The sequence below is a fragment of the Arachis duranensis genome, chromosome 2 (genome assembly GCF_000817695.3).
Source record: "Arachis duranensis cultivar V14167 chromosome 2, aradu.V14167.gnm2.J7QH, whole genome shotgun sequence".
Taxonomy (NCBI): domain Eukaryota; kingdom Viridiplantae; phylum Streptophyta; class Magnoliopsida; order Fabales; family Fabaceae; genus Arachis; species Arachis duranensis.
Window position 1 is genome coordinate 4,939,790 of NC_029773.3, and position 25,178 is coordinate 4,964,967.

At 41.2% G+C, this 25,178-nt stretch overlaps 1 protein-coding gene across 10 annotated transcripts in view; it reads right to left on the minus strand.

Moving 5' to 3' along the window:
• Positions 1 to 25,178, minus strand: part of LOC107472898 (helicase sen1) — a 52,321-nt gene that overhangs the window by 26,658 nt on the left and 485 nt on the right. Inside the window, exons 2-9 of one of the 10 annotated variants that reach the window (XM_052257642.1) lie at positions 23,292 to 23,364; positions 21,978 to 23,108; positions 20,896 to 21,084; positions 20,302 to 20,400; positions 20,052 to 20,214; positions 19,800 to 19,929; positions 17,955 to 19,721; positions 16,827 to 17,841 (exon numbers count right to left, since the gene is read on the minus strand). In XM_052257642.1, the coding sequence (XP_052113602.1) occupies positions 17,413 to 17,841; positions 17,955 to 19,721; positions 19,800 to 19,929; positions 20,052 to 20,214; positions 20,302 to 20,400; positions 20,896 to 21,084; positions 21,978 to 23,108; positions 23,292 to 23,361 (3,978 nt within the window). In that variant the 5' untranslated portion in view covers positions 23,362 to 23,364 and the 3' untranslated portion in view covers positions 16,827 to 17,412. Of the gene's footprint in view, positions 1 to 16,826; positions 17,842 to 17,954; positions 19,722 to 19,799; positions 19,930 to 20,051; positions 20,215 to 20,301; positions 20,401 to 20,895; positions 21,085 to 21,977; positions 23,482 to 25,178 lie in introns of those variants that run through there. The other 9 variants (XM_052257639.1, XM_052257641.1, XM_052257638.1 and 6 more) reach the window with 9 other exon arrangements.

A 25,178-nucleotide genomic window follows, 5' to 3' on the forward strand; every position in this document is an offset into this window, starting at 1 on the left:
AATAAAATAAATGTTATTTAAATTACATTATTTAAAATTATTTTTAAATAAAAAATTATTAAAAATATAAATTTGAATCATTTTTTATATTAGTACTTTTTTAAATATTTTATTTTTAATATTATTTTAGAATATAATTTTTAACTAATTATGATTCTATTATTACTTACTCTCAATTTTTTCTTTCTTTCTCATCTACCGGTATACATTGTGCTTGTTTGGACGTTATTATTTTAATAAAAAAATCTTTTTTCAATTAAAAAAAATCTTTTTTTTAAGCGTGTTTGACAAATTTCTAGTAGTAAAAGTAAAAGCACTAAAAAAATAAAAAAAATCTTTTTTGAGAAGCTGTAATTTACATCTTTTTTTAAAATATTTTTTTCCTTAAAAAAAGATATTTTTCATTTAATAAATAAACAAAAGGATTAAGTACGATTTTGGTATCTAGCGTAGAGGCTGAAAATTTATTTTGTTTCCGGCATTTTTTTTTTGCTACAAAATGGTCTCAAAAATTTCAACTTATTTTAAAATCGCCCTTTTTATTAATTTTATTTTTTTTATGACCAAATTATCCCTTATTAAAAAATTATAAAATAAAAAAAGAAAGTCCATGAGAGGGATAAAGAGAAGGGGGGAGGAAGGGAAGCCGCACCGCCGTCCTGCCGCCTGTGATCCGCCACTGCTCCTCCTCACCCTCACCGGCCGCTTCTTCTTCCGCCACTGCTCTTCCTCCTCGCCCTACCCGCCCGCCACTTATTCTTCTTCTTCCTCTTCTTCTGTGAACTGAAATTTTTTTGTAGAATTTCTGAATTTTTTGTGAAATATTGTTGTTACTGAATTTGGAATGTTGTTGTTACTGAATTTGTTGATTATTGTTCAAAGTGCATGTTGCTTGATTGGTCTGATTTTTTTAGTTCTGATTTTTTGAGGTAGGGGTGGTGGTGGGTTCTGGTGTTGATGATGATGATGATAATAATGATGATAACCATGATGATAATGGTGGTGGTGGTGGTGGGTTCTTATTCAGCTTGGGCTTCTTGGTTGATTTTGGAGAAAGTTCTGATGATGATGATGACCATGATGATACTGGTGGTAGTGGTGGTGGCTGGTGGTGGTGGTAGTTGATTTTGGTTAATTTTGGGGGTGAAAGAAGAATGATATTTTCGTTCGAAGGACGATTTTAAAACAAACTGAAATCTTGGGGACCATTTTGGAGCGAAAAAAAGGTTGGAGACGAAATTGATTTTCAGTCTCTACGTTAGGGACCAAAATCATACTTATCCCAAAAAAAGTAATAGCAGCAACAAGGTAGTCTAGCAAAAAGACTTGCAAGGACTAGTGTAAAGAGAATATTTTAGAGTGACAAGTGAAAAAGTTCGTTATTCCAATTATTAATATATTAAGAAATACTCATTAAAAATATTTATTATTGTACAATTTCATTGTTAATGCTCACTTAAAAAGATATACATATTTTTCATCAGGTATTTCTTATAACTAAACTATCCATTTTCCATTCTCCTTAATTAATTTGCTACTTCTTTGTTGAATATCTTTGTTTTACTTTTGTTCGGTAGTCGGTTTCCGGACAGGTCGGGTGGTAATTGAATGGGGCGGGAACGCCTCGATCGCGGTTGCGCTAAGTTCAGACTTGCTGGGGAGTCGAGCACTTGTTGTAAAAGGAAAGAGGGGGTGCCACCTGCAAAGACACTCCGACGATCTAGTCAGTTAGTGCGCAGGCGGAGAAATGATAGGTAAAAAGGTGACGTACCTTGGGGGAAGGGCAGGTCCTTCCCCATTTATATCGTGTCAGAGGTGGGCCCTTCGAGGACAGGCCCACCTTCCTCGAAGCTTCCTCACAGCTGTAGTGGGGAGCTGTCAAGGACGCGTGTCCGGGTCGCGCAGTGAACCGTACGTGCCCGACCGTTCAGGTCGGGTCATCCTTGGGTCGGGTTGACCCGCGGGTTACTTGGGCCGGGCCGTAACAGTGCCCCCACGCGCCAGTGGTAGTCGTGGGGACTGTCAGTGGCGTGTCATCTTGCGTTTCGTTTGTTCTCGTCAAGTCGGCCGCACGTGGGAAGAATGCGCCCCCAACGCGCATGTCCCCTGGGTTGCATAAGCAACCGTTTCGTCGCATCGTTCTTTGCGCCGAGCGTTAAATGCTCATAATGGGGTGAGAAAATCCTGTTGGTAAAGACTATTCTGCCCCCAGGTTTTTCGCGCTTCCTGGGAAGCAGTTTTTAAACAGTCAGTTTTATGCTTTTGCATTTCTTCATATTTCCCATCTCTTCCTTTTTCCTTTTTCTTGCTACAAAATTTCAGAACGTCATTGTGGTTATCTCGCACATCCCTCCTGCATCTTTCCATACTTGCCATTTTCATCCTCCTTCCATCAATTCAGGTAATTCTTGAATCCTTTTCTTTTGTGCTTCGTTCTTGCATGTTTGCTGCTTGGTGTTTTTGTTGTTGTTGCGTAACCTTTCGATAGTGGTTAAATGTGTTAGGGGGTATCATTCCAGGGTAGGTTCTTTCTTGAGCTTTTTACATTTTAGTTGTGTTTATCCTTAGTTGGGGAGTAGTGGGGGTAGTGTCTATATTCGGCCTGAGCAACCGGTCTCTTAGACTGACTGGATGGTCCCCCCATGTAGGTATGGCTTGCACGACCTCCCGGGCTTCCCCTTCTCCCGCGGCGTACGATCCCTACGCTTGGGTCGTTTCCGACGTGAAGGACTCGCCTAACCAAATGGGTGAGGAGGAGCTCACCGAGTTCTGACAAGCCGAGTACTTGTGCGGAGGGACCGATGAGGAAGCCAATTATGACGTCTTTGTCCCGGCTCCTCACGAGCGATTGTACGAGATCAATCTCCACCATCCCCGAGTTGCTGACTGGATTTGGTTCTACAAATCCATGTTTACTCAAGTTGGGGTTCGTATTCCGTTTTTCGCCTTCCAAATGGCGCTTTTAAGCCGGGTTTCCGTGGCGCCGTCGCAGTTGCATCCGAACAGCTAGGCCTCGATCCGCTGTTTCGAGATGGTTTGTGAATACCTTGAGCTGCCGGTGTCTGTAGACGTTTTTCTTTTCTTCTTCAATCTTACAAACCCTTCGAAGGAGGGGAAACATAAAAAGGGGTTCATGTCCTTCCGGTCTGCCCAAGGTCGGAGGATTTTTGGTTTGTTTGAGGACTCCTATCATGGATTTAAGGACAAATATTTCAAGGTCCGCCCTGTCAAAGGTCGTCATCCCTTTTGGTTGTCACTGGAGGGGGTACGCCTTATTCCGACCTATTGGAGTTTCGGGGCGGGGTCCAATGCCTTCGTTAAGGTAACCTATAAGGGCATGTCTGCGGTGGATAGGAAGATTGCCGATGTGTTGATGGCAGTCTTCGGGAGGAATCATGTGAATCATCACCTCCTTATGGGTGATCGGGAGGTCGGTCGTAATTATAATTGTGAGAAGCTTCTACTTGTCTTGTCTCTTATCTTCTTGCTTTTGTTAACAACTTGTTGCGACTAACCAACTTCATTTGCTTTTTTTTTTTACAGTGGGGATGTCTGCCGAGATAACGGGTCTCCCTAACTTGTTCCAAACCTTCTTGTGTGCTAGCGACGACGAGGGGGGTAATGAGAAGTCTGCTGCTCCCCCGGAGGACAAGGCTGCTACCGAGCAAGGGGCTGTGGTCGACGAGACCGGTACCTCAGCCCAAGCTGCCCAAACCGAAGGTGACAACACGGTTCCTGTCTCCCCCTTCCGCGAGGTGATCGGCACTGGGGGTTCGACGTCTAATCCGGATGCCGATGACGAGGTGGAGGAGGTCCCTAGCCTCAAGAGGAAGAGGAAGACGTCGTCCAGTCCTGAGGGGGTTCTCACTGTCATGGAGAGGAATTTTGATGCCGGGAACTTTATAGATTCCCAGCTGATTCCTGGTACCGAAGAGTATTTCCATGAGTCTTCCCTTGCCGGGCAAGCGAGGTGGATGTACCGTACCCTTTTACGCGGCGCCATGATAGCTCGGAAGGCCGAGTTCGAGCTATCTGGGATGGAGTCCCTTCGTAGAAGGTTGGAATCTGCTGGGAAGGCTAACAATGAGCTTAAAAGTGAAGTTGAGACTCTCCGGGAGCAGCTGACCCAATCAAATGAGAAGCTTGATGCCGCCGAGAAGAAAGCTGCTGCTGCCGAGAAGAAAGCCGCCACCGCTGAGAAGAAGTTAGAAGAGTCAGATGCCACGGTTTCTCGTCTTGTCGATCGTGAAATGGCTCTAGAAAGTCAGGTCGGTGCGGCACAGAAACGGGTGGCCGAAATAGAGAAGGAGAAGCAGACCGCGGAGGCCGAACTGGCAACATTGAAAGCAAAGTATAAAGACGTCGTCAAGCAAGGGAAGGGTGCGATTTTGGCGACCGAGGAGGCTCTTAAAGCTCAAGTTAAAATTGTTGCTCCCGAGTTTGACACGTCGGCGATCGGCGTTTTCAAGGTCATCAAAGACGGCAAAATTGTTGACGTCCCCAAGAAATGAATTCTTTGTCTAAAACTTTTTTTTTTTGGTTTAGCCGTTTTATTTTGGCTTTTGTGAACAATTTGACTTTTTAGTCGTTTGCCCGCTTTAACGTAGTTAACTCTTTCTTATTCGTCTGGTTGTGTTATCGTTTCTATTAACCGTTATTGGTTTATAGCTGTCATTTGTTATCGCGGTAGTTGACGGGCTCCCGGGGTGATCAGTCCCGGGGCCGCGCGTCGTTGTCGGTCGTGATAGAACGGATTGTCTGGAAAAAGGGAAATAAGACAAGAGAGAAAATTTGCACAAGTATATCTTATTCGGTAATTGCATAAAGGACCCGTAGGTCATTACTGAAAGTTCAAATCCGCAAATTAACCACTTAGCTCGATTGGTCGGCGTGTCGCCTTGTCTACCCGGAGTAGAACCTTCTCAAGTTGTTCGCATTCCATGTTCTTGGGACTTCCTTACCATCAAGCCTTTCTAACTTAAAAGCACCTTTACCCATCACTTTTTTTATTCTATAGGGGCCTTCCCAGTTCGCCGCTAGCTTGCCTGCTCCAGGGGTCGGTGGGCCGATGTCGTTTCGCCTCAGGACGAGATCGTTCGGCTCGAAATCCCTTTTGAGCACTTTGGTGTTGTAGCGCAAGGCCATTCTTTGTTTTAGCGCTGTCTCTGTCAAATGGGACATTTCTCTGGCTTCATCTATCAGGTCCTTTTCCATGGCTTCCTCTACTCCTTTCAAAAGTAGCCGGGGGCTCGGTTCCCCGATCTCTACAGGTATTACCGCATCCAACCCATATGTTAGCCGGAAGGGAGTCTCCTTCGTGGAGGATTGTTCGGTTGTTCGGTAAGACAAGAGAACCGAGGCTAGTTCGTCGGCCCAAGCACCCTTTTTATTATCCAATCGCTTCTTCAGCCCTGAAAGGATAATCTTGTTGGCAGACTCCACCTGTCCGTTTGTCTGGGGGTGTTCTACCGAAGAGAACCTTTGTCTTATACCCAGGCCGTTGAGGAATTCCGTGAACTTCTTGTGGGTAAACTGCGTGCCGTTGTCCGAGATGACGACTTCCGGAATCCCGAATCGCGTTATCACCTGCCTCCACATGAATTTCTTGCAATTGGAAGAGGATATGCTAGCTAGTGGTTCGGCTTCTATCCATTTGGTGTAGTAGTCAATGGCGACTATGAGGTACTTGACTTGCCCGGGACCGACTGGGAAGGGTCCCAAGAGGTCGACTCCCCATTGAAAGAATGGACGGGAGGACGTTAGCAGGCTTAACTCAGAGGCCGGTGCCCTGTGGAAATTGGCGTTCTCTTGACACTTCACACATTTTTTGACGAACTCCTTGGAGTCTGCCATCATTGACGGCCAATAGTATCCGGCTCGGATTAATTTTCTTGCTAGGGCCTTGCCTCCTATGTGGTGTCCGCAGCAGCCTTCATAGACTTCCCTGAGGACGTAGTCCGTTTGGTCGGGGTGTAAGCACTTCAGTAGGGGCTTCCCTTCTCAGTTTCGCCGCGTCCTTTTCGTCGTCAGGGAGTTTGCCATGTTTTAGGAAGCTGGTGATGGGGTCTAGCCATGAAGAGCCCAGCCTTGACACGTGCAAGGTGACCGCTGGTTCTCTTGTCATACCTTGGATGAGAGACCGGTTGCCTTCTCCCGGTTTAGTGCTGGCCAACTTTGATAGGAGGTCTGCCCGTGTGTTCCTTTCTCTAGGTACGTGGTAGACCGTGACCTCCTCAAATTTTTGGCTTAAGTTTTTGACTTTTTCCAAGTACTTTTGTAATAACGAGTCTTTGGCTTGGTAGCTCCCGTTTACCTGGGAGGTGACGACTTGAGAATCGCTGCATATTTCCAGCCTTGTTGCTCCGACTTCCGCTGCCAGGGTTAAGCCCCCTATAAGGGCTTCGTATTCTACCTGGTTGTTCGAGATGGGAAATTCGAACCTGACCGACTGCTCGTATACGACTCCGGCCGGGCTTTCCAGGATGATCCTGGCCCCCCCAAACGTCTGGTTTGAGGCTCTGTCCACGTGGAGCTTCCACCGTGTGCTCGTTTCCTCGGTTGGATCCCCGTTACTTCTACTAGAAAATCTGCCATTGCCTGCGCCTTGATGGCTTGCCGGGGTTCGTATCGTATGTCGTACTGGAAAAGTTCGATGGACCAAGTCATCATTCTTCCCGCCAAGTCGGGTTTTTGTAGTACTTGCCGGATTCCCTGATCCGTTCTTACGACAACTCGGTGGCTTTGGAAGTATTGCTTTAACCTCCGTGAGGAGGTCAAGAGTGCTAGAGCTAGCTTTTCCAGCTTGCTGTACCTTAATTCTGCCCCTTGCAAGGCTCTGCTTATGAAATAGACTGGTTGTTGAGCCTTCCCTTCTTCCCGCACCAGAACTGCGGCCAAGGCTTCTCCTGTTATGGCGAGGTATAGGTATAGCGGCTCCCCGTCCTTTTGGCTTTCCTAGCACTGGTGGTGCCACCAGGATTTCCTTGAAGTGCTGAAAGGCTTGCTCACATGCGGGTGTCCACTCGAACGCCATCCCTTTCTTCATGAGGTTAAAGAATGGTAGAGCCTTTGTTGCCGATACCCCGAGAAACCTGGATAATAAAGTTAGCCGTCCCGCCAACCTTTGGACGTCCTTGATACAACACGGGCTCTTCATCTGGAGTATCGCTTGGCACTTCTCCGGGTTGGCTTCTACCCCTCTCTGAGTTATCATGAATCCTAGGAACTTGCCAGCTTCCATGGCGAAGGCACATTTGAGGGGATTCAGTCTCATGCCGTGTTGCCGGAGAGACGCAAATACATTTGCCAGATCCTTTAGGAGGTCGTTGGGTCGCATCGTTTTCGCGAGGATGTCGTCGACATAGACTTCCACTGTCTTGCCTATTAGATCGTGGAATATTTTGTTCATCAGCCTTTGGTATGTTGCCCCTGCGTTTTTCTGGCCGAATGGTATCACCTTGTAGCAGAAGGTTCCCCCTGGCGTTATGAACGCCGTTTTGTCTTCGTCTGGACGGTGCATTGGTATCTGGATATAACCGGAGTAGGCGTCCATGAAGCTCAGGTAACGGTAGCCCGCCGCAGCGTCGACGAGTGCGTCTATGTTAGGGAGAGGGAAACAATCCTTAGGGCATGCCTTGTTAAGGTCAGAGTAGTCTACACACATTCTCCACTTGCCGTTGTGCTTTTTCACTAGAACTACATTCGAGAGCCACGTCGAGTAGTCCACTTCTCGTATGAAACCTGCTTCTAGAAGGCTGGCCGTCTGCCTGGCCACCTTCTCCGCCCTCTCTGTCGACATCTTTCTCCTCCGTTGTGCTACCGGGCGTGCTTCCGATCTGACTGCCAGATGGTGTGACATGATTTTTGGGTCTATGCCTGGCATGTCGGCAGGTGTCCAGGCAAACAAATCCCTATTGGCCCTTATCATTTCGACCAAGGTCTCCTTTACCTCACGTGGGAGGTTCTTGTTGATGAACGTGAACTTCTCCTCCGTGTCGCCGATCATGAATTTTTCCAGATCCCCTTCTGGTTCCGGTCTAAGTTTGTCGTCTACTCTGGCGTCCAGGTCGGCTAGGAACACGCCGGACGCCTCTTTGGATTTCTTTCTTAAGGAGAGGCTGGCGTTGTCGCAGGCGACTGCCGTCTCAAGATCCCCTCTTATGGACCCTATAGATCCGTCATCAGTAACGAACTTCATGACTAGCATCTTCGTGTTGATTATCGCTTCAACGTCGTTTATCGTTTTCCTTCCCAAAATGATATTATAGGCGGTGGAATCTCGGAGGATCACGAACTCAGCCATCGCCGACCTTCTACCTTGAGCTTGTCCTACTGAGATCGGTAGGGATATTACCCCGTCAGGTTTGATGAAGTGGTCGCCCAATCCGATGACTCCGTGCTGGTGGGTCGTCAGGTCGGCGTCCCTTAGCCCTAGTGCGTCAAATACGTTGCGAAACATGATGTTTGAATCAGCCCCGGTGTCGACAAGGATGCGTTTGACGAGGCCCGTTCCCACTCTGGCCGTAATGACCATGGGGGGATTTTCCGGGGCGTCGTCGAACCATTGGTCTTCCAGGCCGAAAGAAATGGATGGAGGCTTCTTAGAATTTCGCACCAACGAGGAGGAGACCGCCAAGACCTTAGCATCTTTCTTGTGCACCGATCGGGATTTTGGCGCGGCATTTTTGGCCGTCACCACGTTTATCACAGTGAGGTCGTGGTCTCCGTCTTCTGGCTCTTGTCGTTGCTTAGCTGAACGGGTTTTGCCTTCTTCGTCTTGGTCGCGGTAACGTCTTCTCGGCTCCCTGATAAGATGGGAGAATGCTGCTAGCTTTCCTTCCCTTATCGCCTGTTCTAGTGCATCCTTTAGGTCAAAGCAGTCCTGCGTTTGGTGACCGTAACCTTTGTGATAGTCACAATAGAGGTTTTTGCTTCCTCCCGTGCGATCCTTGAGTGGTCGGGGCTTCGGCAGGATTCCTTTTTCGGCTATTTGTTGATAAAATTCCACGATGGGAAGCGTGAGCGGAGTGTAGTTGGTGAATTTCCCGACCCGGGGGAATGGCCTTGGTGCTTTGCTTGGTACCTCTTCCCTGGTTTGTTCCTTTAGCCTTTCTCCGTTGCCTTGTTGCCGAGGTTGGCTGTAGCCGGACTGCCGTTTATTGGCAGCCACAACTCGGTTGACTTCCTCGTCGTTTATGTACTCTTTGGCTACCGTCTGGATCTCGTGCATCGTCCAAACTGGTTTCGTGGTAAGGTGTTTTCGAAAGTTCTCGTTGAGGAGGCCGTTCGTCAAGCAAAGGCTGGCCACCGAATCGGTTAGGCCGTCGATTTCCAGGCATTCGTCGTTGAACCGATCCAGGTACTTCCTGGTCGGCTCTCCCTGTCTCTGGGTTATCCGCAGAAGGTTGATCGGGTGATTTGCCTTCGCTATTCATGTTGTAAACTGGGCCAGAAACGCACGACTGATGTCCGAGAAACTGTAGATGGATCCCTGCGGGAGACCGTTAAACCACCTGATCGCGGGTCCTGCTAGGGTTACCGGAAAAGCTCGGCACCTCACCTCGTCCCCTACTCCCTCTAGGTTCATCCTCGCCTCGAAAGCCGTGAGGTGTTCTAGAGGGTCTTGGGTTCCATCGTACCTCATGTCCGTTGGTTTGTCAAAGTGTTTTGGCAACCGGACTTCGAGGATGGATCGGTGGAACAGGGTGACACCCATTATCACAGGTTGTCGTGTTCTCTTCCCTTCCCCGTCTTCACGATCTCGTACCATACGGCGCATCTCCCTTCCCCGGGAGTAGATGATTGTGTCATTCCGTCTTCTCGGGATCGGAGAGTCTTCATGGGTGCTCTCCGCTTCCGTTCGGGATGCGGAGGTACGTCGCGGGCGGCTTTGGTGGGAGTCTCTCTCCTGGCTCTCAGGGGATGGGGTGTAGCTGGGGTCGGTAGTTCGTCTGTCGCGCTCCTGGTCGGCCAACTGTCGCTCCAAGTTTTGGACCCTGTGACGTAGCTCCTGCATTATTATGGCGCTGTCGGCGCCCGTTCCTCCGAAGGGTCGGGTCCTCGTGTGTTGTTCAGTGTGTTGTCGGGGGGACCTTCGCCGACCTCTCAGCGAGGCGACAGAGGCTGCCCCTTCCGCTCCGGCTTCTCGGCCTTGGTCCCCGGGACCCGGCACAACGTCCATTAAGGATTGTCCCCACAGACGGCGCCAATGTTCGGTAGTCGGTTTCCGGACAGGTCGGGTGGTAATTGAATGGGGCGGGAACGCCTCGATCGCGGTTGCGCTAGGTTCAGACTTGACGGGGAGTCGAGCACTTGTTGTAAAAGGAAAGAGGGGGGTGCCACCTGCAAAGACACTCCGACGATCTAGTCAGTTAGTGCGCAGGCGGAGAAATGATAGGTAAAAAGGTGACGTACCTTGGGGGAAGGGCAGGTCCTTCCCCATTTATATCGTGTCAGAGGTGGGCCCTTCGAGGACAGGCCCACCTTCCTCGAAGCTTCCTCACAGCTGTAGTGGGGAGCTGTCAAGGACGCGTGTCCGGGTCGCGCAGTGAACCGTACGTGCCCAACCGTTCGGGTCGGGTCATCCTTGGGTCGGGTTGACCCGCGGGTTGCTTGGGCTGGGCCGTAACAACTTTCATATATAATACTGCATCGAAATATATAATAGTCTTGAATTATCAATTTCGACACCAATGGCAAAGAAACAGCAGTGGCAGCAACAAGCAATAGTAGGTAGTCTAGCAAAAAAAGTTGCAGGGACATATGTAAAGAGAATATTTCGGAGTGGCAAGTAAGAAAGTTCATTGTTCTAATTATTAATATATTAAAAAACACTCAAAAAATATTTATTATTGTACAATTCCATTATTAATTCTTCACTTAAAAATATAGATATTTTTTTATTAATTTATAATATATTTTATGATTTTGCATTGTAAATTTGTTGAGTTATATAATTTAAAAAAGCACTCAATATTTTTTAGATAAATCATTTGCTTCATCAATATTATTTAACTAATTTTTTAACTAAGTTACCAAATTCAGTTTTCATCGTACACTTAATATTTATTTTTTTTACAAACATTATATAGATTAGTGTTTACGGTATATATATTAACTTAATATATAAGTATATAATGTTAATTTTTTATTATTAGAATATATAATTAATAATTAAATATACTAAAATAGATGGGTCGACTACATGGATCAAATGACGTTATTGAATTTTATCATGTTTACAGAGAGACTGTTTACATGTAACTCTCGTTTGACCACCTCATGGATGATATTCTTAGATCGTCCTCTGTCTTTCACCCTTTATCCATCTTTCATCTCATCCACCCTCCTGATTGGGTGTTCTATCGGTCTTCTTCTCACATGTCCAAACCACTTGACACCTGAGACATGATTTTATCGTCTTTTCCACAATAGGTGTTACTTCAACTCTTCCTCTTATATCTTCGTTCCTTATTCTATCCAATCGTGTATGACCACTCATCCATCTTAACATCTAATCTCCATCTCTGTCACACTCAACTTATGTTCGTGCTCTCCTTTGACCACCCAATACTCTGTATCATAAAACATAGCCGGTTTGATAGTAGTGCAATAGAATTTACCTTTAAGTTTTAAAGACACTTTTTTGTCACATATAAAACCAAACGCGCTTCGCCATTTTGACCAATCTGCTTAGATCATATGATTTACATCCTGTTCAATCTCTCTATTATCCTGTATGATGCACCCAAATACTTAAAATTTTTAATTTTTCGTAGAATGTTTTCTCCAATCTTCACCTCTGTATTGGAGTTTTTCCTTCGGCAGCCGAACTTACATTCTATATATTCTGTCTTACTACGGCTTGTACTCAAACTATACACTTCTAGAACTTCTCTCCATAAATCAAATTTCTTATTTAGGTCTTCCCTTAACTCTCCCATAAGGACGATATCATTGACAAAAAGTATGCACCATGATATAAGCTCTTGGATATGCTCTGTGAGTACTTCCAACACTAATGTGAAAATATATGGACTTAAGGACGATCCCTGGTGTAATCTTATACTAATAGAAAATTCCTCTGTCACACCATCTTGAGTCTTTACACTAGTTGTAATCCTATCATACATGTTTTTAATGGCACGAATATAGGCAATCCTTACTCTCTTCCTTTCCAAAACCTTCCATAAGACCTCTCTTGACACCCTATCGTACGCTTTTTTCAAATCAATAAACACCATATGTAGATCACTTTTATTACTACGATACTTCTCCATCATTCTTCTTAATAAGTATATTGCTTTATGGTGAATCTGACTGGCATAAAATCAAATTGATTCTCTATTACGTGTCTCTTGTCTCAACCTATGTTCTATCACCATTTCTCATAACTTCATGATATGGCTCATAAGTTTGATTCCTCTATAGTTTTCGAAACTTTATATATCCCCTTTATTCTTGTAGATAGGTACCAAGGTGCTCTTTCTCCATTCGTTCGATCTTCGACTTTAAAATCTCATTAAAAAGCTTGGTTAATTGATAAACCCCATTTTTAGGGTTTATCTTGTGCTTAATTTAATAGATTTTATCCATTATTCTCACACTTATTTGTAGAAATCGCATGTTTTACACTTTTCTTCCTGATTTTGTGCTATGATTGAAAACATGCTTCTTTGACCTTAAATTTGCTAATTTTAATCCTCTCATATTACCATTCGATACCGTGATATGTTTGTTAAGTGTTTTCAAGGTTTATAGGGCAGGAATGACTTAGAAGATGGAAAAAAACATGTAAAAATGAAAGGAATACAAGAAATTGAAGTTTTGGAGAGCTGGCAGCAACGCACATGCGTGACATGACATGTACGCGTGACTGGCGCAGGAGACAAGCGATGCGTACGTGTGGGATGATGCGTACGCGTGACCAGTAAATTTTGCAGCGACACGTACGCGTGGGCGACGCATACGCGTGACAAAGCATCATGTGCTGCAGATATCAGAAATTGCTGGGGTGATTTCTGGGCTATTTTTGGCCCAGTTTCAAGCCCGAAAATAAGGATTAGAGGTTGCAGAGTGGAGCAGAATTGGAAGGGGGGAATCAATCATTCATTTACTTTTCACATTAGTTAGGTTTTAGATGTAGTTTTTTAGAGAGAGAGGCTCTCTCCTCTCTCTAGGTTTTTAGCTTTATTTCTTCTCCAATTCAGATTTTTGTCTTACTTTAATTTAGTTTCTATTCTACATTCTATTATTCTAGCATCTTAGTTTATTTTCTCTTGTTGATGTCTTTATTTTCTCAATTTAGTTTATGAACTCTTCATGTTAGATTCAATTTCTTATTAATGCAATTTGAGGCATTTCATGTTTATTGTTTCTTTCTTCATTTGTTGTTATTGAGTCCTTGCAATTGGTTGTTTAGATTTTACATTCTCTTATTACTTTTCTATACTTTTATTTTGTGCCTACCAAGTGTTTGATGAAATGCTTGGTGGGATTCTAAATTAGATTTTTGGTATCCTTAGCTTAGATTGAGGGTCCGTTTGGGAAACACCAAAAAGTTACTTTTTTCAACTTTTGACTTATAGAAAGTTACATTAATGTGTTTGGTACAATTTTTTAGATAAACTTTTAACTTTTCAAAAAGTTATTTAAGAGCTTTTGAAGAAGTTAAAAAATGTGACTTCTCCTATTTTCAAAAGCTATTTTATCACTCTTATTTAATGCACAACTTTAAAATAAGGACTTCTATAATAACTATCCAAACTCAAAATAACTTATTTAAAAGTTATTATTAATAAAAGTCCTTATATTTTAAGCTCCTTTTTCAAAAGAACTTATTTAAGAAGTTTAGCCAAACTGGCCCTGAGTAATTTGGAGACTCTTGAATTGTTAAAGTCTCTTGTTGGTTGGCAATTGAAGGTTGTTAGTTGGCTTGAACTTTACTAACTCTAGTCTTTGATTAGGACTTGTGAACTTAAGTTGAATTGCTCACTTGACTTACCTTCAATTGTTAGAGGTTGACTAAGTGAGAGCAATTTGCAATTACCATCATAATTGACAATGACAATGAGGATAGGAATTCCGATTCTCAATCCTTGCTAGGACTTTTCTTAGTTGTTAGTTTATTTTCATATTATTTACATTTCTTGCTCATTAAACTCAAAACCCAAAAATACTTTTCCATAACCAATAATACATACACTTTCCTACAATTCCTTGAGAGATGACCCGAGGTTTAAATACTTCTGTTAATTTTTATTGGGTTTGCTTAAGTGACAAACAATTTAACATTGATTGAGGTTTAATTGTCAGTTTAAAACTATACTTGCAATGCGATATTTTTGTGAAATTCTTTACCGACGATTTACCCCGCATCAATACTCAACTGATATCTTTTTCTCTCTAAAGTCCTTCCAAACTTCAATCAGAATATTATCAGGTCCTACTGCATTGCCATTTTTCATCTACTTTAAAGCCTCTTTTACCTCGAAGTCTTGAACCCTTCGATAGTAGTCGAAATTTTGATCTTCTTTCCTCGTGCATAACCGACCAAGACTCGGAAGAGTCTTCTTTCCTTCATTAAATAACTTGTAGAAGTAGCTCTTCCACCTTTCATTGATCTTCTCCTCTTGAGTCAAAACTTCTCCGTCTTTATCCTTTATGCACTTAACCTGATCCAAATCTCTCATTCTTCTTTCACGGCTCTTTGCAATTCTATATATACATTTTTCTCCTTCTTTTGTGCCTAAAGACTGGTAAAGACCTTCATATGTTCTTGTTCTTGCTTCATTTACAGCCACTTTTGTCTCTTTCTTAGTTACCTTATATTTTTCCCAATTATCTGCATTGTGACACAAAGACCACTCCTTAAAGCACTCCCTTTTTGCCTTTATCTTTTTTTGTACACTCGCATTCCACCACCAGAACTCCTTATCTCTTGGTCCTATCCCTCTAGATTCACCAAAACTTTCTTTTGTAGTTTTTCTAATAACTTCTGCCATCTCCCTCCACATCTCCTCCGCGCTTCCATCCCTATCTCACTTTGCCTCTTCTCTTACCCGTCTTAGGAAGCTTCTTTGTTCCTCACCTTTCATCCGCCACTACTTTGTCCTTGGGTTCTTCGTATGATGTCTTTTCCTCAACTTTTACTCAACGCGAAAATTCATACCGAGCATCCTATGTTATGTTGTTAAACTCTCTCCCGAAATAATTTTACAATTAATGCAAAATTTCTGGTCGACTTTTCTCAACAAGAAGAAGTCGACTTGAGAGCTTGTCATGCCACTCCTATAGGTTATAAGATGTTTGTCTCTTTTTTTAAAATATGTATTTGCGATGAGAAGGTCAAATGTTGAAAAAAAATCTAAAATATTTAGAATTTAGGATTTGGTATTTATAGTTTAAGATTTATTGTCTATGATTTATACAGTAAAATATATAACTTTCTTTCAATAATTTTCAAAGCAAATTAGCTGAAATTAAATATTGCTAATATAAAGTTTTTTCTTATTTTTATCTCAAATTAGGTAGTTATTTTTAAATTCCCATCTATATTTAAATTTAAATTATGTTCCATATATTTTTAATATCAGTGTTCATAAAAAAATTTTCATTATCCATATAAATCAATTTTCTATTACGTTAATCGGTTAATTATATTGATTTTTTATGTTAATCCATTTTAAATTTTTATGTCATATATATTTAAAGGCAGAATTAAAATTGTAATCAAATAACAAATTTTTATAACTTAAACAAATAAAATTCAATAGCCAAAATTGAAATAAAATAAAGTAGTTGAATGTTTTCTATGTTGATTCATTTAATAAATATGACAAGTTAAATATGTATAATTTATAAGTCGTGAATTATTTCGTTAAATTTTTTTGTTTTTTCTTTTTCATTATATTATTAGGATTTAAGTTTGTTTTTTTTAATTTTATATAAAAATATTACTTTAGTATTTAAGTTTTTAAGGTTTGTGTTTATGTCTATGGTTTAGGGTTCTTAATTTATATTTTTATAATTTTAGGTTTTATGGTTTAGTGTTTAGGTTTTTGGATTTTACACTTTAGTGTTTTAGGACTTTAGTCATATGATTTTAAATTTAGGGGTTTGGATTTATGTTTATCGTTTATTATGTATGGGTTTATTTTTTTTAATTTTTTTAATTTAGAGTTTAGAATATTATGGTTTAGAATTGTGATATTTGCATTTTAGGATTAGGGTTTCGGCTTTAGTTTTTAGATTTTTTTAGTTAGGTTTTAGGGTATGCGACTATGGGTTTAGATTTTATGTTCAGAATTTAGCGATTAAAATTTAGGATTTAGTGTTTAAGGTTTAGAGTTTGAGTTTATGATTAGATTTTACTAGTGAGGGTTTTTGTATTTCGTTTTTCAGTTAATCTGTTTTGTGATTAATGTGTTATATTTTTATTTCTGATACAAACTTTATGCTTCATTAGTTTTATTAAATAGGTTGAATTATTTTTATTGCCGCACAGAGTCATTATCGTTCAATATTTTTAAGTATTAAGAGTATTAATCATTTGATATAAAAAATTATTGGTTTAAATGTAACTTTTTGTAAAGTGAATATGAATTTAAAAACAAGTTATGTAGGTAAATAGTATGTAATAAATTAATAATTGAATCTATCTTAGAAATCATTAAAATTGTTGTAAATTATTTTATAAAATAAAGTAATATTCATTAAAATCAATTATACCTTTGAATTAGTATGTGATCCGAACTCCGGAATTCAATTCTTCCGTGCGTTGCACGGGACATTAAACTAGTATATATCCAAACTTAATATCCCAGCCATTAAAAAAAATTAATTAAATAATGTAAATGTTCATTGAAGCACACCTTTTGGGTATTGAAGTAACAAGAAAGGAAGGGTAACCTTTTCTTCCTCCTGTGGAAGTGAAACACTTCCGTTTAACATAAATGAAACACAAAACAATTTGCTAAACAATGTTGTGAATCCATGTTATGTACAGAGTCAGTTGACAGCAAACTACTACCTTAGATCCCTAAAATTCCCTGTAGCAGTTTTCCTTTAATATTTGGCACTGACACAAAAATGAGTACTCCGCCTCCAACCAGCTTGGTCCCCGTTCACTTTCATACATTGTTGGCGGACTAAAGTCTGCAGTCTTCCGCGCAGCACATCAATCTGCTGCACAAAATTGCATGAACCAACGCGTGTCTGACGTAACAATGTAGGCCTTATCCGCACTGGATGCTGGTCTGTCCTCCAAGGCTGTGCATATCTTTGTCTCGGGCTCATACAGCTCCGGCCGATCCAGTCTACGAGCTTTCCATGGTGAGAGATCACAGAATTAGGAAGTCAGATAGCGCCATAAATCCCCCCCAAGATGGACAATAATGTGCAGATAAGCCATGGTTACACATCTCTCTTTCCCCCATTTCCAGCAGAGTTCTGCTTCTTCTGTGCACCATACTGCCAGGAATCTCTGGATTTATCGCCCATATGGTCAAAATCGTCTAAAGAATTCTCCATTGGATATCTTGAAGATCGATGATTCCCATTTCTGAAGCTTGCTGGTGCACCCATCTTTTCATCATCTTCACATGGTGCGCCCATCCTGGGATCCCCATGCGCCTCCATTCCTCTAAACCTTTGTCCACCTGATCTCATGCCCCTCATATTTGAGGAAGCCTTACCAGGCAGTGGCGTGTAAGTAGGTCCCTTCGATACCATAAAGTCCTTCGGAAGGGAGTCCATCTCCATATAGCAATTTCGGGATTTTGCATCAATAATCAACGCAGCCCAATCATCAGATTGTACCAGAGCATTTGCATTTCCCATGACCTGTCAATGATAACAAACACTTTTAATACCAACCAAAAAGTGTGCCAGTCATTAGGTAAACAAACATGAATTCATCATGAAAGATTAACCATCCATTAGAAAGAGATACATACCCAAAGGGCCCTCCTTGCACGTGTAAGTGCAACATTCATCCGTCTAATATCTGCAACAAAGCCAACACCATGACTAGAAGCACGCACACACGACATTATAATGACATCTCGTTCTTGACCTTGGAAAGCATCTACAGTATTAATATATAGGTCCTTCCCTTCTTCCGAATTTAAGACTTCCTCAAATTCACGCTGGAGGCATTTCAGCTGCAGCTTGTAAGGAGTAATTATGCCAACACTAATCTTTCCCATACCCAAAGATTTCAAAGTTTTCTGAAGATGCTCATACAATCGGAGACAAAATTGTGCTTCATGTATGTTTTGATAAGAGACTGATCCACCCCTGTGAGACTCCCGTCCATGTCTGATATCATAGAATATATAAGGTCTAAGTAAAGGGTCCTTGTGGTATACCTCATCAGGCAATTTAACCACGCTTTCACTGTCAGTAAGTCGCCCCTGATAGAAGTACCTAGAAGGGAAATCTCGAATTTGGGGATGCATTCTATACTGCACAGACAACAACATTGTCGGGCAACCTGCTTGTTGGAATCTCTCAAAAAGACTCCTACTGTACATCAATGTTCCAGCAGCCTTGCTAATAACTGTAGCAGGAAGCTGCTGAGGATCTCCGACCAGAACACATCGAGCTGCACCAAGAGAGAGGGGAGGCAGAACTCCCACCTCACTGGCTTGAGCTGCCTCGTCAATGACCACCATATCAAAGCCATGGGAAAGACGAGAGAACAACTTGCGACCACTGCTGGAAACTGTAGTGAAAACTATCTCTGCTTCATTGGCAAAACTGGCCTCCAAACTGGCACGGGCCTCTTCCCAATTGAAACCACTACCAGGTCGGAACCTACTTTCCAAAAGCGCAAGGCGAGACATCTCAACCAAAACCTTGTCCCTTCCTTCAACTACAGCAGCAAGATTTTGCAGTAGAGCATCCCGACTCTGATCCCTGGCCATGAGAACATCAGGGTCAACACCAACAGATCCTTGGGAACGAACTGCAGCGGCAGTAGCATTAAGTTCTCTATGAAGACAATGTAACTGCTGAGTCAACTGAGCCTCGCGATTCTTTAACTGATGCATCCATCCAAGAACTTCCTCCTGACTCTTGCCCAAAAGCTGTTCAGTTCTACGCTCAACAGAAACTGCTTGGGCAGCACGTGTCTGAGAATCAACCCCAACTCGAGCCACATCGGGTCGATATACTTTCATCTCACCATCAATAAATCCACGATCAAGGACACGAGCAAGAAGCTCATCAGTGGCAGCATTAGATGGAGCACAAACCAACATTCTAGGTTTGGGGACCAACTTAGGCAAAGTACGCAAGAGATTCTGGTTCATGTTTTGAAGAACTTCATCAATAGATCCCATGGGTGCATTATCTGAACTGATCTCATTAGCTTGCTTGTAGCTTTCCGGGGCTACATGCTTAAGCAAGGAGGTGTAGTAATGCTGATACTGCACAAGGTGAATGACATTCAACATTCCCCATACAGTATGCGTCTTTCCTGTTCCTGGAGGTCCCTGAACAAGGGTAAAGGGCCACGGTTCTTGCCTTTTTGTTGTTCCACTACTTGTACCAGCAGCTGTATGCGTGGCAGCCCATTGGATTGCTGCCAACTGGGGTTCATTAAAGGTCCTACGAAGATGATCAACAAAGTTTGGTGTAAAGCATTCAGGCATGGCAGGGGTCTGCTGCTCATATTTAGGGAAGTGTTCAGGACTAGGCTGAAGGATAGCAGTTTGCATCTGCATAGTGAGAGGGAGAAATCATCAGTTACAACTGTAAAACCACAACACAATTAGAAATTGTGTTTCATCATATACCTGTGAATTTAAGCGACGAAATGCATGTAGAGCAACATACTCCCTCTGTGTGGTAGCAAGAGATCCAAGTATTGTGAGGTACCAAATGCTTCCAATTTGAAGTTTTCTTATGATATGATCATCATCAACCCTACAAGAATGAACCATCTTTTATAAGTAATATTATGGAAATATTGAAGTACATAAATAAAATAAAATAAATGAAAACTCAATATTAGAATCTTTAATGGCATGTTTAGAGTAATCAATTGCCTGATAGGATCATAAGAGTCCCCAACATAATAATGGAGAATTGCACCAGTTGGATCACGGGTATCAATAGGTTTGTGTCGCCTAACTGTTCCAACCACTCGTCCAGTGATTTCCGCTTCCCCATCATCCTGAGCTAAAGATGCACTGCTCTGCTTGGACCTGACTGCTTGACATAATGAAACTGTCAATTGAATAACATTAAAGAATTATCAGAACAAAACAATCTTATATTAGATATTCCACAACAAACCTGATCCAGGCCTAGGAGATGATAGGACTGCAACATCTCCCTCCTTAAATGGCCATTTGAAGTCATGTAATGGAGGAAGTAGTTTCACATCATACCATCCTAAATAGCAGATAAAAAATAACAAAAGCGAAGTTAAGTAGTTAAACCAACAGAGAACCAAACTATAGGATTCAATGCTTTAAGTTTCAGCAACAAAGCAACAATCACACTCATTATAAGGCTAAATATAAAAAATTACAAGCAATCAAGCACAAGAGGATATTAAATTTATTGAACATGAGACCATAGTCACACAGAACGCAACATGTTCCAGTCTAGGAACATGTATATGGTCCGCCACATATAAAATACATTATGCTGGAAGTATACCATGACGTTTTGGTACGGAGATAAATTGGGAATTAGCATGGGCAAACTGGTATGCGGTATGTCACCTAATTGGTGAATTCATTTAACTATGGCTGAGACAAGCACACAGTAGGAAAATTTAAGTTTATATAAAGAAAGAGCTGTCTATACAGCATAACCAAATTGTTCACTAAAAGAAATAAAACATCAACATGAAACAAAACAAGCAAAGAATGGTATGAGTACCTCTTTCTCTTGATTCATTTGCTTTTACTCTCACCATAATATGAGTATCCCTTGATACTGTCTCCATTGATTCTTCCCATGTACTGTATAATTGAGCCCGACATTCCTCAAAGAGTAAAGGTTCAAATACTCTGACATACTCTTCGACCGACTCAAACCGTCCAGGGACACATTGTAGCTCAGTTTCCTCTGGACCACAGGAACTTGAATCAGTTACCAATAAATGAATAATAAGAAAACTTTCTAAAGGAAATAAAGGATATCATACCAACTAATTATTTAGAGAGACAGAGAGAAGAGGGGAGGGGTGGGGGGGTTGGAGGGATTAAGCAAAGAAGAAATCACAGAGCAATTTACCAGCAACAAGTCCATTCAAGTTTTACATTTGCCAGTAATAGTATATACTACACCATAAAGCCTTAGCAAAAAATTATTAGGAGCCAGCTACATTAAATCAGGATTTTAACACAAATGGATATGTTTAACCATGCAATCCAATCAACAGCTGCATTATACTCTATTCCTTCCATTTCTATCATAATTATTCTATCCATCTTATTTGCTCATGCTCTGATACCCACACCTTGGACACAATGATTCTCAACCTATCTTGCACGTCCATTTATAAGACCCAAATAACACTCTGGAATCTTCACTAAGCTACTAAATGATTATTATAATAATAAATAATCATAAATAACAGACAGAATTAATGTAAAATTCCAGATCACCCTTCCACCTGTTATCTTTTCTTCTTTATAAAAGAAACAAGCCAACTTGAGAATCATAATGCAAAAGAGGCATATGATGGTGACTGGATTACACAAATAATTCATGTAAACCAGTGGAAGCTATCAAACCAATATCAAATTTCATTCCAAAAACAACTGTCATCACCTTTGCATATGTCTCCAGTGTTATGACTCTCAGTGTGACAACTGGAGGAAGGGAGCAACAATACGAGAAAATCAGAAACAACATAAGGGCAAAAACACAAAAGAAAAATTCTAATAGAAAGCCAAAAAAGCTTATCAATCACTGTAAAGATTTGCAGTAGTAGTGATAATAAAACTATTTGATACCTGGGTGGTGCCAAAATTTTTCACTGGTAACCTCCCGTATAAGGCGTTCAACAGATGTGTCTTGGGGCTGGATGCTGACAGGAGTCTGCTTCTTCATAGGAGCATGTTTTTTGTTTCCCACCTTGACATCATTGGAGTTGGAGCTTTGACCAGTCTGCCCCAACTTCCTACTTGAACCAAGTACATTCTTCTGCTGTCTTGAATCTGTTGGTTGTTTCCATGAACCCTGTCTTGGAATGGGTGGTAAATTAACCTCTGCCGGAGGTTCCGTCTCACTGTTTAGCCTCCTAGACCTACCAAGTGGTCCAGAATTATCACCATTAGAATCAGATTTAGGTTCATGTAAGTCAGCATGGATGCCACCTTCAGCAAAAGATGTCTCAACCTGTTTCTGATCCTTAGCTGCTCCAACACGCTCAACTTGTGCAGCAACATTACGGACCTCCTTTACGGTACGAGTTATAATAGGGGATGAAAAATTCTGCCTTCTTGGTGTTGAAGATTTCATAGGACCTGCCTGCTTGACATCTTCCAAGTTAAGAAACATAGTCTGTCTATTTCGTTTCTTTCCCAACATTTCCTCTTTGCGCTGGTCAATCTTTCTTTTCCCAGGATTATTTGCACACCTAAGAGCATGACTAGCTTCAATACCTTTCACTTCTTTTTGCTTAGGAATTAAACTTGGCTCCTCTTGAGCATCATTAGAAGCTTCACTTTTTATACTGCCATCTGAATTTGGGACAATGTTGCTCTTCTGTTCAGTAGAATTTGACTCTAGACCTACAGAGGCACGGCTACTCTTTTCATCAATTGTACTATCAGGACCTTTAGTATTACCAGACTTGCTTTCAGAAGTAATATTGCCAGACTTACTTTCAGAAGCCACTCCACCCCCATCCACCATCCCAGATGTTGTTTGCTCTTGCGACACTTGACTTTGTTGGAGCAAATTATGAGATCCATTTACATCGGCAGAGACCTCGTCATCAGACCATTCCCCTTCTTCCCTCTCTGTGGATTGAGCAGTTGTTGAACTTAGTATCCGTGAATCCATAACTTTCAAATCGTCCTCTTTGCCAGACTTAGAACTAGCATTTGTATCTTGTTCTTCTGCTCCCTTCGATACAGCATCTACATCAGGGATACAAGAGGAGGATTTAGGCCGAACAAAAGGTTGAAATCCAGAGACAGATGACGCGTGTGAAAAAGCATGATTATTTATTATTCCTTGGGCAGCAGATGATGCTGCAAATAAATCAGAAGAGTTAGGATTTGTTGATGGCTGAGTCATTTGGGGCTGGAGACAAATAATACCATCGCTCTCATCATTATCTTCTGCAGGTGGCTCATTGAGATCAAATAATGGCCTTCCTCGAGAACCCATCTCCTATGCATATGGATACAAACTAAATTCGGATTATATTCAAGTTGAACGGGCACTATACTTCTATTCTTTTTAACAGACAATGTCCATGACATGCCCACAATGAGGAAATAAATGGATCTGCAAATCAAGCACAAAAAAATACTAGTCTATAAATGCCTTATTCAGACCAAACACATGATCATCAATTATAATCATCTCACAGTTGACTAGTTGAGTACCATGTAGCAACATGTATGAATGCATAGAACATTTAGAACACTTTAAGCACATACTATTTGGATGAAATACATAGCGCTCTCGCACCCTGCCTAAATGCAACTACACCATTATAACAACAAACACACTAACACCATAATTTACCAACCCAAACCGCTATAAGATACAATCAAATGTCAACCATTATCCAGTTATCCACCACACGCAAATTCCTGATTAAGATTCAAACAAATCAGAATATCAAGACACAAAACAAGCAAGAGGAGAGAAATCCCAAACAGCACATCAAAAAACTAGAAAAACAACTTGCAGCACTACTAAATCCTAACTGCATCGTAAAGCTAAACTTAACTCAATTTTCCAATCCCACTCTTCTCCAACAAAAAATAACTCCCTTCAAATGCTAGAGAACAAGAGACATAGCCCCAATCAAACGTAGCTGAATCAAATACAGATACTCCAAGAGCTCAATAGCAATCCTCAACTCTTATAATCACGGATCAAAAAATCCTCTAAATTTATCTGGAAGCCATCAAAACACTGAGAGTGGCCTAACTTATACATCTAGGGTTTCAATACCAACCAACTCATCAAAAACCCTTCTATCAGAACCATTCCCTTACAAGTAGGATCTTATCCTCAAACTCACCCTCCATACCAAAGATCAAACCAGTTTGTTCATTCCCCCAATCAAAACCCACACCAGAAATAATGGCACAAATGAAAGTGGTCAACCCTCTCTATTCATTCACTTCTTACCAAGGTTGTGAGAACTGAACTGGTCAGTGAACCGGTCAAGGGACAGATTCAATGGTTCAATGGTCCAACCAAGATCCAACCATGGTTAAACCAGTTTAATTAAATATAAAATAAAATTATTAAAAATTCAATATATGATTTTAAATATTTAAATTCAATAATTTTTAGACTAATAAAATTCAAACCTCCACAATTTTACATAATAATTTGTCTATAATTTATTATTAAAATTCACAAACAAATTCAAACATCAAAGTTTATAATTAAAAAAAAAACAAAACACACATGAATGATAAGCACATAATATCCACCACAAAAAAAAAATAATAACAAACAAGTTTTCAAGTTTAATTGATATGAAACTAGTCTAATTTGGCTGTATAGTTCATAAAAGATTTCAAGACATTATTTTTTCCAGAACACAAGATTTGAACCAATTCAACCAACCAAAACATTAGCACACCTTTAATTTGTATTGTAACAAAATTCAGATAATTATTTACTACAACTATCCAAAAAAGTCAAAGAAATAAAAAAGAACAAAATCCCAAGTTGAGAATGAGGGAGTCAGAGACAGAAAGATAAGCCACACATAAGAATCATAAGCATAAGCCAAACAAGAACAATTGGCCTAACAATTCGTCTGTACTTGTTATCAAATCCCTCAGCGAAATCCAACACTTTCATATTGTTAAACATCTTAAACCCATATTGTTAACCATTAATCAGGTGCATCAACGCCCAACAGAAACATAGAAAAAAGCTTTCACCAATAGTCTGGCGGTAGAGATTTTGAAATCAATTCCAAAATGTACCTGGCAAGTTTTGAACCAACAATA